Source organism: Cnephaeus nilssonii (assembly GCF_951640355.1).
Source record: "Cnephaeus nilssonii genome assembly, chromosome: 1".
NCBI lineage: Eukaryota > Metazoa > Chordata > Mammalia > Chiroptera > Vespertilionidae > Cnephaeus > Cnephaeus nilssonii.
The window spans coordinates 93,813,923-93,829,272 of record NC_137072.1 but is presented as its reverse complement, the minus strand read 5'-3'; the positions used below and the strand labels follow the sequence as shown (position 1 = coordinate 93,829,272).

The following is a 15,350-nucleotide window of genomic DNA, read 5'->3' as shown; positions in this document are numbered from 1 at the left end:
TCCTTTTCTTTTTAAAAATGCATTCTATTGATTTTTTTTACAGAGAGGAAAGGAGAGCGATAGAGAGTTAGAAACATCGATGAGAGAGAAACATCAATCAGCCGCCTCCCGCACACCCGCCACTGGGGATGTGCCTTCAACCAAGGTACATGCCCTTGACCGGAACCCTTGACCGGAATCGAAACTGGGACCATTCAGTCCGTAGTATCCACTGAGCCAAACCAGTTAGGGCACACATCGGTTCTTTTTTTTTTTTTTTTTTTTAATATATTTTATTGATTTTTTACAGAGAGGAAGAGAGAGGGATAGACAGTTAGAAACATCGATGATAGAGAAACATCGATCAGCTGCCTCCTGCACACCCCCCACTGGGGATGTGCCCGCAACCAAGGTACATGCCCTTGACCGGAATCGAACCCGGGACCCTTCAGTCCGCAGACCGATGCTCTATCCACTGAGCCAAACCGGTTTCGGCCACATCGGTTCTTTATCCCATTACATTTATATCTCCCAATTCAATCATTCATTCGTTTACCTATTCATTCCCCAAATACCTTTTAAAATATATTTTTATTGATTTCAGAGAGGAAGCCAGAGGGAGAGATAGAAACTGATAAGATAAGAATCACTGATTGTCTGCCTCCTGCACGCCCCTTACTGGGGAACGAGCCTGCAGCCCGGGCATGTACCTTTGACCAGAATTGAACCTGTGACCCTTCAGTCTGCAGGCTGACGCTCTATCCACTTAGCCAAACCAGCTAGGCTCCCTAAATATTTATTTTGTAATTTACCGTATTTCAGGCACTGTGGCAGATGCTAGGGCCACAGTATCAACAAGACAGACGGGTCCCCTATGAGAGCCATTGAAATTAAAGTCTGGGGGATTATGCAAACAATTCCATTACATGAATATGTGCTATAGTGGCAAGTCACAGGGAAGACATAATTAGTAGTTAAGGAAGCCTGGAAAAATGATTTTGAAACTGATAAGGATAAGGATAAGGATAACTGGGAATTAGTGAGCTAGATTAAATCTTATAATGTTTGCCTTGGAGATTCTAGGTAGCATGTCATATTGTATTAGTTCTCTGTTGTTAAGCCCCCAAATTTGGTGACTTAAGAAACAAATTTTTATTATTTCACAGTTCCTGTGGTCAGGAATTTGGAAGCGACTTAACTGAGTAGTTGTGACTCAGGATCTCTCATGCAGTTGCCATCAAGTTACTGGCTGGGGCTGCAGGCACCTGGAGGCTTGACAAACTTGACTGGAGGATCTGCTTTCAAGATGACTCACTCACATGGCTGTTGGCGGGAGGCCGCATTTCCTCACCGCACGAGTCTCCCAGTGGGCTGAGGATCTTTGAAAGGCGGCAGCTTCCCCCAGAGCACGTGGTCCGAGACAGAGCAAGGAAGCCACAATGCCTTTTATGATCTAGTCTTAGAAGTCATGCATCATCACTTCTACCACATTCTATTCATTAAAACTGAGTCACCAAATCTACCCCATACTTAAGGGGAGGAAAATTAGGCTTTAAATTTTTAAAAGGAGTAGCAAAGACTTTGTTAACATAATGTAAAACCACCACATATGCTCAGAAAAAATGACAAAAAAAAAAAAGAAAAAAGAAAAAAGGTCAGCATGGATAGAATTTGAGTGAAAAGGAGAGTGAGGACTGATGAAGAGAAGACTGGTGAGTGATGACACTGGAAAAATTAGCTGGAGCCAAATTCCTTAGTGTTCTGTTAATCTTAGTGACTTAGTTTTTATTTTAAGGGCAATGGGAAGCCATTGAAGAGTTGTTTTTAAAAAACTTTTAACAAGTTTATTGAAGAGACTTCATAAACCATACAGTGTACTCATTTAAAGCATTAAATTCAGTGGCTTTAAGTATATCCACAGAATTGTGCAACTATCATATTACACAATCAATTTATTTTTATAAAGTATTTTATTGATTTTATTTTAGAGAGAGGAATGGAGAGGGATAGAGAGATAGAAACATAGATGACATTGATCGGCTGCCTCCTGCATGCCCCCTACTGGTGATTAAGCCTGAAACTGGACATGTGCTCTTACCAGAAAGCGAAACGTGACCTCCTGGTTCATGGCCAATGCTCAACCACTGAGCACACCAGCTGGGCTCGCACAACCAACTTTAAAGCATTTTTATTACCCGCCCCCCCCCCCCCCAAAAAAAACACCCTATACCTCTTTTTAAAAAAATATATTTTATTGATTTTTTAAAAGAGAGGAAGGGATAGGGATAGAGAGTTAGAAACATCAATCAGCTGCCTCCTACACACCCCTTACTGGGGATGTGCCTGCAACAAAGGTACATGCCCTTGGCTGGAATCAAACCTGGGACCCTTCAGTCTGCAGGCCGACGCTCTATCCACTGAGCCAAACCAGTTAGGGCAACCCTTTACCTCTTAATTGTTATCCTATATTGCACCTGTCCCTAGGCAACTACTAATCTACTTTTTGTCTCCATAGATTTGCCATTCTAGGCTTTTCATATGAATGAAATTATATAATATGTGGTCTTTTGTGACTGGCTTCTTTCACTTATGATATTTTCAAGTTTTATTCATGTTGCAGCATATAGCAATACTTCATTTTTTTAATGGCTGTATAATGGTCCATGACATTGGATATACCACATTTTATCTATCAGTTGATATACATTTGGGTTGTTTCTACTTTTTGGTTATTATGAATACTATTTTTTATTGTTGACAGTATTACAGATGTCTCCTATTTTCTCCCTTTTTACCCTGCTCCACCCAACCCCTGCCTACCCCAGGCTTTCCCCACATTATTTTCTGTGTCCATGGATTATGCATATATGCATGCATGTTCTTTGGTTAACATCTTCCTGTCCCCTTTGTACCCCGCCTGCCCCCCCTCCCCCTGAAATCTATTCCATACATCCATCATACTTTTTTGGCTCTATTTTGTATGTCAGTTTATTTTGTTCATTAGATCCCACATATAAGTGAGATCATGGAATATTTGTCTTTCTCTAACTGGCTTATTTCACCTAGCATAATAGTCTCCAGGTCCGTCCATGCTATCTCCAAGAGTAAGGGCTCCTTTTAAAAATATATATGTATATTTTTTTATTGATTTCAGAGAGGAAAGGGGAGTGAGAGAAACATCAATGATGAGAATCATTGATCAGCTGCCTCTTGCATGCCCCACACTGGGGATGAGCCCACAGTCTGGGAATGTGCTCCGACCAGGAATTGAACCAAGACTTCCTGGTTCATAGGTCGAAGCTCAACCACCAAGCCAAGCTGGCCAGGCTAAGGAGTCCTTTTTAACAACCACATAGTGTTCCATTATGTAAGTGTACCACAGCTTTTTTATCCACTCATCTACTGATAGGCACTTGGGCTGTTTCCAGATCTTAGCTATCTATATATATAAAAGCCAAGCGACCAGAATGCCCAGAACAACCAGAATGACCGGTCGCTATGATGCACACTGTGGTGGCCAACTGGCCCAATTGGGACCCTGATCGACCCCCCCGCCAACCTCCTACAGCCCCTCCCCCCAGCTGGCCCCACCCCTACACCCCCCCCACCCTGATCAGGGGCAGGGCCAGCTGGCCAACCACCCGTGCACAAATTCATGCACCAGGGTCTCTAGTTATAAATAATACTGCTATGAACATAGGGGTGCATATATTCTTTCTAATTGGTGTTTCAGGATTCTTAGGATATATTTCTAGAAGTGGGATTGCTGGGTCAAACGGCAGTTCCATTTTTAATTTAAAAATATTTTTTATTGATTTTAGAGAGAGAGGAAGGGAGAGGGATAGAAACATCTATGACAGAGAAAGATCCATTGGTTGCCTCCTGCATGCCCCTCACTGGGGACTGACTCCACAACTTGGAATGTGCCCTGACTAGGAAGTGAACCGTAACCTCCTGGTTCATAGGTAGATGCTCAACCACTGAGTATCAACCAGGTAAAAATGAGTTTTTTAAAGTATTTGAAAATTTTAAAAGTGTTTGAAATTATTATTAAGGAGAAACAGGTCTGATGACAGGTTGATAACTGAACATGTGGAGTCCAAAGTTCATATGAGACAGTCAGGTGAAAACTGGCAAAAAGGCATTTAGATATATGATTCTGGTGCCCACTGGAAATACCTGAATTGTAGTTCTAGATTTTGGCGTCATTTTCATACAGCTGGTAATTAAAAATCATTAGATATATTGAGATTATTCAGAGAGCTAATAAAGTAAGAATGGAAGAGGGTGCTTAAAAGGATCGGGGAAGCATCTATGTTTAAAGAATAAGAAAGGGAACTTATAAAGGATCAACCAAAGAGGTGGCAGGAAAACTGAGACTTCATAGCACAGATGTCAAGGGAAGAGAGAACTAAACAGTGTGAAATGTTTTTTTGAGAGGCCAAGCAAAAAATTGTCTGCTGTTTATAGGAACACAGAGATTAGAAGTAAGAGGTGGAGAGGTGAAGAGAGAAGTCAGATTTGCAACGAGTTCAAGAATGAATATAAGAGGAGGAAATGAAGATAATGAACATAGAAATTCAAGTGTTTTCAGAACTAGGGACTGTGAAGGAAGGAGAATGTGGGATGATAGAACAATGCTTTTTATATGGGAGAAGCATTTAAATGTTTATAAAAAGGCTAAACATAGATATTAAAATACAAGTGAACAGTATTCTGTAAGATTAAAGAAAAAAACCTACACAACTACTGTACTTAGCAAATATGTTTTTCACATTGTATGGGTAAACTAAGATTGAACAAATGGGTGAATATATTGCAGATAATGAGAGCCAGGTTTCTCACTGTTGGAGAAAGAAGTTACAAATAAGGGAAGAAAAATGATAGTTTAAACCTTGTGGTGTTGGATTAGAACCAATGGTGTTAGAGTAAACTCATGATTTTAAAAAATATCTATACATATAAAGAAGTAATATGCAAATTAGGTCAGGACGCCGTAACGGTCACGACCAGCTCAGGAGGAGGGGCCGGGTGTGGCCCCGAGCCTGAGAGAACAACATGCAAGCGCGGCTGGAGCCTGAGAGAACAATACACAGGGGCGCGTGGTCCAAGCCTCTGCAGCGTGGCTGCGAGCAGGCCCCCAGTGAACACACATAGGGGCACGTGGACATCCCCTGAGGGCTCCCAGACTGTGAGAGGGGGCAGGCTGGGCTGAGGGACCACCCCCCCCCATGCACAAATTTTGTGCAATGGGCCTTCTAGTCCTATATAATAAAAGCCTAATATGCTAAGTCAGTAGTCGGCAAACTCATTAGTCCACAGAGCCAAATATCAACAGTACAACGATTGAAATTTCTTTTGAGAGCCAAATTTTTTAAACTTAAGCTTCTTCTAACGCCACTTCTTCAAAATAGACTCGCCCAGGCTGTGGTATTTTGTGGAAGAGCAACACTCAATGGGCCAAAGAGCCGCATGTGGCTCGGGAGCCGCAGTTTGCCGACCACTGTGCTAAGTGTCTGACTGTTCAACCAGTCACTATGACACACACTGACCACCAGGGGGCAGATGCTCTGACTGGTAGGTTAGCTAGCTGCTGGGTTCTGACTGATTGGGACCGGGCAAGACCTGCTGGACACACCCTGGAGCCCTCCCACAATCCCTCCCTGGCCCTGATAGTGTACCAGTGGGGTCCCTTGGCCTGGCCTGCACCCTTTTGCAATCTGGGATCCCTTGGGGAATGTCAGAGATCTGGTTTCAGCTTGATCCCCGCAGGCCAGGCCGAGGGACTCCACCAGTGCACGAATCTGTGCACTGGGCTCTAGTATGTTGATATAAGAGTGTCCAGACATGTAAACAATTAAAAAAAAAAAAAAAAATATATATATATATATATATATATATATATATATATATATATATTTTTTTTTTTTTTTTTTTTTTGATTTTAGAGAGGAAGACAGAGGGAGATAGAAACATAATGAGAGAGAATCATTGATTGGCTGCCTCCTGCAAGCCCCCTACTGGGAATTAAGCCTCAACCAAGGCCCTTGACCAGAATCAAACCTAGGACCCTTCAGTCCCCAGGCTGACACTCTACACACTGTGCCAAACCAGCTAGGACTAAATAATTTTTATAAGAGTTTATTTGAGCCCAAATTGACTACAATTGCCAGGAAGCAAGATCTCAAATGCTCTGGAGAAATGACAGTTTTGTGTATGCTTTTTTTTTTTTTAATGCATTTGGAATTAAGGAGGGAACTATAGACAGTTAACATGGAGGTGGGAGAAAGCCACCCGTGGATTGGATCACAGGATAGTTAACAAGATTATGTGCTTTTTTGAGGGTGATTACCTTTATTTCAAAGATGTGTTAACCTAAATGCACAAAAACGATAGGCAGGGATCACTTAAGGCAGTGGTCGGCAAACTGAGGCTCGCTAGCCACATGCGGCTCTTTGGCCCCTTGAGTGTGGCTCTTCCACAAAATACCATGGCCTGGGAGAGTCTATTTTGAAGAAGTGGCGTTAGAAGAAGTTTAAGTTTAAAAAATTTGGCTCTCAAAAGAAATTTCAATCGTTGTACTGTTGATATTTGGCTCTGTTGACTAATGAGTTTGCCGACCACTGACTTAAGGCAAAGATAAGCCTTTTACTAAAAAGTTATATGCCCGAGTGTGACTACCCACCATGACCTTTTTGGTTAGAAATTTATGATTAGATCACCCTGTGAGGTTACTTTCCATAGAACCCCTTTTTCATCCACACATATATCATATATAGATAAAAATGTGAAAGTGTGTGCATGTAGGCATTAATATACATACATACCTAAAGTTCCTTAGTGCTGTTCACTAAGATGGTAACGCAGTAGCAATGATCACATCTAGCACCCAGATTGGATCCTTAATGATATTCTTTAACAAATGTAACCTGGGGCTCCTTGGAGAAGTGGTTGATTCCAGGGCTGGGCTAGTATGAACATGGCACATCATCTGGTACCAGAAAATACAGAAGTGCTCAAAAAATGAAGTAGATTTGTCAAAAGGCCACATAAACCAGCCTGAAGGTGCTCCAAATGGCCAAAGTTGAACAATTTGAGAAATAAAATAATGATAATATTAAATTATAACTCATAGAATAAAGTAAATACCCAAGAGTTCATACTAACATAAATATAATTAAACAAATAAAGTGAAGAAACAAACTACTCCTCGCTGTGGGTGAAAGTTTGAGGAGAAATAGAATTGTTGCCTACTCTCAAAGTAATCCCCTCAAAATATCCATCAATGCAAAGGAAAATAAATAGTAGCTTTATTACCTGGAAAATATCAGCTTCACCAAGTGATCAAGTTTAACACTACCAGTAATAATATGTACGGACATCATGTACACTCTGATATGATACACTGAGAACATAAGATCATATCTGTGGCATTTTTGCCCAAAATGCATAACTTCAATCTAATTATTAGAAAACTAGAGGCCCGGTGCATGGCATTCGTGCACTGGCGGGGGGGGGGGCGCAGGGACGGGCCCCTCAGCCTGGCAGTCTGAGACCCTTCAGGGGATATCCCCTCTTGCAGTCTGGGACCCCTCAGGGGATATCTGCCTGCCGGCTTAGGCACAATCCCCACGGCAGGCAGACATCCCTCTCGCAGTCTGGGGCTCTCACAGTCCGGGACCCCTCGCCTGCAGCGGAGGCAGGAGAGGCTTCTGCCACTGCTGCTGCACTTGCCAGCTGTGAGCCCAGCTTCTAGCTGAGTGGCGCTCCTCCTGTGAGAGTGCACTGACCACTAGGGGGCAGCTCCTGCATTGAGCGTCTGCCCCCTGGTGGTCAGTGCGCATCATAGCGACCAGTTGTCCCACTGTTTGGTCTATTTGCATATTAGGGTTTTATTATATAGGACTAGAGGCCCAGTGCATGAAATTTGTGGATGTGTAGGGCCCCTAGATCTGGCTGGCAATCAGGGCTGATCCAGGGGGCGACTGGTGGGGCGATGGGGGGGGGGGCCCCTCTGGTACCCACCTTGGCTGGCCCCTGTGGTCTGGGGGCAGCTCCTGCATTGAGCGTCTGCCTCCTGGTGGTCAGTGCGTGTCATAGCAACCGCTTGTTCCACTGGTCGTTCCGCCATTTTGTATATTAGCCTTTTATTATATAGGATATCAGATAAACCAAGTTGAGAGACATTCTACCAAATGACTATCAACACTCATCAAAAGTGTCAAGGTCATGAAAGACAAGGAAAGACTGAGGTATTGTTATAGTTTAGAGGAGACTAAGAAAACACAACCAAATGCAGTATGGGATTCTAGATTGGATCCTGGGACAGAAAAAGGACATTAGTGGAAACACCGGTAAAATCTGAATAAGCTGTAGTTTGTTTAATAGTATTGTAGCAACGTTAACTTCACTGTAGTGTGGTTATGGAAATTGTTAACATTAGAGGACTTTTGGGTGAAGGGTATACATGAATACTGTCCATTTGTGGTTAACTTTTCTGTAAGTCTGAAGATATTTAGGAAAAAAAAAAAAAAGAATAAAGGTGAAGGGTGTGATCTAGAGCACAAGGGAAAAAGTAGCCTGAGTAAGGAGGAGCTATGCCTCTCCTCTGCAACCAAGAGGGCTGGCAGAAAGCATGGATGGTCACTCAGGTAGGGTTATTGGATTGTTGGCAGGAAGCTGATGGAGTTCTTCAAGGCAAGACCATAGCTGTACCCTCAATGCCCATCCCAGGGCCTGCCATAGAATAGGGAATAAAAAAATGCTTATTGAATTGGACAGGCTAGGGTTTGAATCATGACTATACTGTGGTTATTTCTAGATATGACCTTAGGCAAGTTACTTACTATCTTTGTGCCTGTTTCCTTTGAAAATGGGCATAATAATCCCAGTGTTGAGTCAGAAATTAATATATATTCACCAAAGTCTGTTCCCTTTTTTCCTGGGAAGACAGCTAGGTAATGCTTTCCAGCTTCCAATTATGTGAGGCACACACTGACCGGCACACATTGTTGGCTCTTAATGTATATTGAATGAAAGAATATAACATCAACATGTTCCATTATAAACTGCTGTCACCAGTTCTTCTTCTTGATCTTGACTCAAGATGACATCTTGTCTGGCCATGGGGATGGTTACGACCAAGTGAAAATTTCTAGTGGATAATTTGTAATGGATGTGATTTGTTTTATTCAGAACTAATGACACTGATTAATGCTTCCCTAATTATGAGTCATGGAGAAAAGTAATGTATTCTTAATCCCTTGACGCTGTTTAGAACTGAAAGAAAATAATAGTTGTGAAAAAATTTTGCCAGAGTGTTATTTTCCTTCTCACCCCTACTCATCTAATTTAAGAATACATTCTTATTAGAAGCAGTGTGAGGACAGAAGGGTGTGTTGTGGTTAGAGAATGGGAAAATTGAACTACAGCTAACAAAAACTTGGCCACTGAGGTGGGGTTCTCTCAGGTTGTAGTACCTCAGATTAAGCCATCAATGGTTCAGATTTTGAACCTCAACTTTTTTGGCTCAGTAACACGGTCAAGTCAGTTAAATGAATGAATTAAATGAATTCATAGAGTCCCACGCCAACCAATTTCTTGTGAGAATAATATATAAACCAGAATGCTAATTTATTAATTTACAATGATTAATGTAACCAGAAAGCATACTGTACTCTTATTGGCTAGTTGATACATTCTTTTTTTTTTTTTTTAATATATTTTATTGATTTTTTACAGAGAGGAAGAGAGAGGGATAGAGAGTCAGAAACATCGATGAGAGAGAAACATCGATCAGCTGCCTCCTGCACACCCCCCACTGGGGCTGCGCCCACAACCAAGGTACATGCCCCTGACCGGAATCGAACCCGGGACCCTTGAGTCCGCAGGCCAACGCTCTATCCACTGAGCCAAACCGGTTTCGGCGATACATTCCTTCTTGGTAGGAGAATCTATATGGGAAGCCATATAGCTTTAGTCAGAAAGTTTTCTGGTAAACAGGAATCTGGAACAAAAAGAGTTAGGTGGGTAATCTTACAGGACAGGATTATCAAATTATGATAACTGAATGCACCCAATTAAGGAGTAAGGACAGACTTGCTAAGAGAGGGCTGCTTTTTCTCTACTGATATTTCTTTTATATTTGGCTTGAACTAGGATGGTGTAATTCCTGGCTTCTCACTATTTCTTTACCCATCTGACTGGTAAGTTCAGGAAGAATAACCTAGGCACCTTGCCTCCTTTCCTCTCTTTTCTCTTCCTTGAGTAAGGCTGCTCTCAGAGGGTACATACCTCATCCGGGATTTAAGACCCATTGGCCCAGTGTTGAGCAAGGCCAACTTCTCCATTAGGCATAGTGGGCATGGTGTCTAGGGTCCAGGATACTTTCAGGGGCCCTTATGATGTTTTGTTTTAATTTAAAATCAGAAGTAAAAAATATAAACTTGTTGAGAAAAGAAGGTGTTTAAAAATGTATTAATATATTTTTATTTATATCAGTGCAGTCATAAAATACAAATTTAAATGTTTTTTATGGAAGAAGGAGACCCATCAAAGCAGAAGTGCCTATGGACCCACACAAGACACAGTGAAGCCCTATGCTGCCTGTGGAACAGGATGGGAAGTCTATCTAATTTAGGGGTTCAGGTGACAGGTCAGGTTGGTTCTCATAAAGTACATTCCTCAGTTAGCCCTTATCAGTTCAAGGTGATATCTGAGTTATTTACCTTGTGCTTGCTCTTTATTCTCAATTTGGGCAGAGAAGAAAAAAAATGCTGTTTACTGGACTCCCTTCAGACCCCAATATAAATCACAGGAATATATATATTTACTGAATTGAACTGAGACTGGAACATTTGCATACTGAGCAGGGTTACCCTGATCAATGCTGGTCAATCTCTGACAAAATACTGCTATTTAACTCTCCTTTTCTATGCTCTAGACCAGTGGTTGGCAAACCGCGGCTCGCGAGCCACTTGCCTCTCTTTGGCCCCTTGAGTGTGGCTCTTCCACAAAATACCACATGCGGGCACGCATGTACAGTGTGATTGAAACTTCGTGGCCCATGAGCAGAAGTTGGTTTTCGGCTCTCAAAAGAAATTTCAATCGTTGTACTGTTGATATTTGGCTCTGTTGACTAATGAGTTTGCCGACCACTGCTCTAGACAGGTCAAATCCTTCTATGTTTTGGAATTAGCCAAAAACAAACAAACAAACCAAACACACACACACAAAACAACACACCCCAAAGCAAATAAAGCAAAAAACAACCCCCCCCAAAAAAAAACAAAAACAAAAACCCAAGGAAACTCACTGACATCATCCTACAAATCATGATTGATTTCTGATTTGGAACAGATTTTTTTCAGTAACCCATCCAAGCAAGCAATGAGACATTCCTATGTCTTACCATGAACAAATATCCAATGTAGGACATACTTGAACAAATCACATACATCTACAAGGGGACCAAAGAAAAATCTGGCACTGTTTTACACATTAAAAAGTCACTTATGTTACCAGTTGCTATGGCTTAATAGTTGAGCATCGACTTATGAACTAGGGTGTCATGGTTCAATTCTCAGTCAGGGCACATGCCCTAGCGTGGGATGTGCAGGAGGCAGCCGATGAATGATTTTTCTGTTATCATTGATGTTTCTATCTCTCTCTGCCTTTCCGTTCCTTTCTGAAATCAATAAAAATATATTTTAAAAAAGAAATTTATGATCAGATCACCCTGTGAGGTTATTTGCCATAGAAATCCCCTCCCCTTTTTTTTGGTCCACAAAAGTTTTTGCACAATGCTATTGTAAGTTTAATTGGGAATGAAAACAAGTATTTAACAGCTATTACGTAGAAGAGGAAAAAATCCCAAGACAGATTTTCGCTTGATTTTCCATATGCTGTGTCATAGATTAATGCTTACTCATTCTTTCACTCAGAAAATATCCACAGTGTTTATTTTTTTATTTTATTTTATTTTATTTTATGATACAGTGTTTATTTTTAAATATATTTTATTGGTTTTTTTACAGAGAGGAAGGGAGAGGGATAGAGAGTTAGAAACATTGATGAAAGAGAAACATCAATCAGCTGCCTCCCGCACACTCCCTACTGGGGATGTGCCCACAACCAAGGTACATGCCCTTGACCAGATCGAACCTGGGACCTTTCAGTCCGAAGGCTGATGCTCTATCCACCGAGCCAAACCGGTTAGGGCCAGAGTGTATATTTTGTACAAGGCTCCGAGTTTGGCAGTGAGGAATACAAGGCTAAATGGGAGACAGAACCTATCTTTAAGGAATTGATGATCTTCTAAGAGAGATTATAAATATGTAAATATTTAAAATTAAGCAGAATGCTCCAAATCAAAATAAAAGTATAGGTTATTTTTGGAGGAAATCATAGTTCTAAACATAAACATGCATGTTTAGAAGTTAGCCATTTAATAGACCAAAGATGAGTTCGGGCAAAGATATATTTATTTATAATGCATTGATCATTTTATTTACAAAAATCCAAGATGTTTTCTAAAATATAAACTTTACTAGCAGCCCGTTTGCACGAAGATTCGTGCAATAGACCTTCATTCACCTGGCTGCCTGCACCAGTTTTCTGCCGGCACCGGGGACCCAGTCCTTGGCTGTGGCCACCGCCTTCTGCCTTCTTTCAGGGTCAGGGCTTGGCCCCGGGCGGCGGCCTTGGCTCTGCTGCACCCCAGCCTCCCTGCTACAGATCTTAGGAGCCTACCCCCTGGTTGTTGCCTGCGATCCGTGCAGGCTCCCCGCTGGTGCCCAAGGCTGGGAAAGCCTCCGCCCGAGCCTTGGGCTCGGCCGCACCCAGCGTCCCTGCTACGGATCGTAGGAGCCGACCCCCTGGTCATTGCCTGCGGTCCATGCAGGCTCCTCGCTGGTGCCCACGGCCAGGAAAGCCTCCGCCCGAGGCTTTCCCGGCCTTGGGCGAGGCTTTCCCGGTCTTGGGCTCCGCCACACCCCAACGTCTCTGCAAAGGTTTCCTGGTGGGCGTGGCTTGTGGGTGTAGCGAAGGTACGGTCAATTTGCATATTATTCTATTATTAGGTAGGATTATTCCCTTAAAGGCTCACTCTTTCACCTAAGGAAATGCCAGTGTTCATCTTATTCAGAGTGTTAAGTAGTAGGCATTTTGCCATTCTTCAGATTTATCTGGTATTTTAGAGAATTATATATTTTAACAAAATCAACTGTAACATAACCACTTGGGTTATAGAGAGCAGAGTTGTGATCAGGAGTAGTACCTTGGTATTCAAGTTCATAAAGATACTCAATAATTCAGATTCTTAAATTTCTTCTTTGAAATAGAAAGATACATGACCTTGAATAAGAATGAGCATGATAAACAATCCATGTATCCGATGTTTCAAACTAATGCTTATTGATGTCTGACCCTTTTAAAAAATTTGTACTTTTCCTATTGGCTTAGAATTTAAACCAGTAAGGAAGGAGGAAGTGTTGTTAAATATTCACAAAGGCAGGCTGGCATTGTGAATGTTGAGTAAAAAGATTGCTTTGTTCTTCATTGGAGTCGGACTTTCAGAACTTTATAATATTGATGTTTTCCTTTTATTGATACAGGAAGCATTACTTAAAAAAATATTCAGCCTGGGTGATGTCTTGGTGGCTTGAAATATATTTTCCAGTGTTAAGTACACTTCATTTCTTATTGTTCAGACTTAAGATGTGATGGTGAAATGTTCAAGGGAAAATCAAGAATTTAAATGCCAGTTTTATGGCCATGGTGAACATATTTCCCATGAACAAAATTAATATTAATTTGCTAGACTTGTTTGAAGTTTACAATTACTAGGATTTGTTAAAATAAAACACAAATGGAGATCAACCTTAAAGGTTCCCTGAGCAGAGAGAACCAATTTAGTTATACAGATAAAGCTTAATTTAGCTTATTTTTCAAGACTAACTTGACCTTGGTCATTTCTTGCTTATGCTTCTGGAAATCCTAAACAAACTTGAACTGTTTCCCAAGTTTGATAGGAGGTAACCACTGAAAATTCTAATATTTTAACTAATCACAGTGAAGAATAAACAGTCACCACTTTCTCATTATATAAGCTACTTTATCCTATATAACAAAGAGCTAATATGCAAATTGACCGTCATGCCCTCACACAAGATGGCTGCCCCCATGTGGTCAAAAGATGGCCACCACAAGATGGCCGGCAGGGGAGGGCAGTTGGGGGCAACCAGGCCTGCAGGGGAGGACAGTTGGGGGGGGGCCAGGTCTGCAGGGGAGGGCAGTTGGGGGGGACTGGGCTGGCAGGGGAGGGCATTGGGGGCAACTGGGCTGGCAGGGAAGGGCAGTTGGTAGCAACCGGGCCGGCAGGGGAGCAGTTAGGCGTCGATCAGGCTCGCAGGCAGGTGAGTGGTTGGGAGCCAGCAGTCCTGGATTGTGAGAGGGATGTCTGACTGCTGGTTTACAGGGATTGGGGCCTAAACCGGCAGTCGGACATCCCCCGAGGTGTCCCAGATTGGAGAGGGTGCAGTCTGGGCTGAGGGACACCTCCCTCCCTCTCCCCCCCCTCCACGCACGAATTTTGTGCAACGGGCCTCTAGTAAAAATATATCCCTGAGCCGCATTCCAAGTTTTGGCTTGAGTGCTCCCAGTTTGCAAACTGTCTTTCTGGTGTGTGCACAATAACTTTTTACTAATTACTACTTCTACAATTCATTGGTTTTACTTTGGCTATTTCTGAACCTTCGACAGGTTTCTTCATTTGTAAAATGGCATATATAATTGTTATTAGTCTCATTTAATGGCTGTTCAGGGGCAGAATTAATATTAGGTTCTCAGCAATAGCTATTTACATCTTGCGATTTGGGGTACTTAAAAAAGTTTGCTGTTTTAAAATTAATAAAAGCACTAATAAAAGTGGTTGTATCGTAATGTCTTAACATTGGGACTCAGGGGAGCTTTAAAAAAAATCACACAAAAGAAAAGAAACCCTTTTCCTTTAAATTTTTCTGTATGGTGGTTTCATGAGAAAATTTACCATCTCGCGGTCTCTGCTTAAATTTTCCTGGTTTCTAAAACAAAACAAAACACACTAGACTGTTTTCATTGTGTGTGAGTCGATGTTCCAATTAGACCTAAATGAAGATAAAAATCCACTCGCAATTTTCCCAAATTTCCACTCAAATTTAAAGCAATTACTATGACAACATTGAAAGCTAGTCTGTCTCTTAGATGCAGAGGAATACTGTCAGGAGGGGGGCTATTCATGTCTCTAAGACAAACACTGAAAACAGAATAAAAAGTAATTGCAAAGGGAGGGGAGGGAGGCGGAGAGGGAGTAAAAAACGGGTAAGAAAACCACC

General features: G+C 41.9%; 1 protein-coding gene across 1 annotated transcript in view; it reads right to left on the bottom strand.

Annotated features, from left to right (window-relative positions):
* LOC307094936 (ubiquitin-ribosomal protein eS31 fusion protein-like) overlaps positions 1–10,328 on the bottom strand; it is a gene marked incomplete at both ends in the record, with an annotated part of 44,919 nt that extends 34,591 nt beyond the window's left edge. Inside the window, one exon of the mRNA XM_079764131.1 lies at positions 10,273–10,328. Coding sequence (XP_079620257.1) covers positions 10,273–10,328 — 56 coding nt within the window. The remainder of the gene's footprint in view (positions 1–10,272) is intronic.
* Between the last annotated feature and the right edge of the window lie 5,022 nt (positions 10,329–15,350).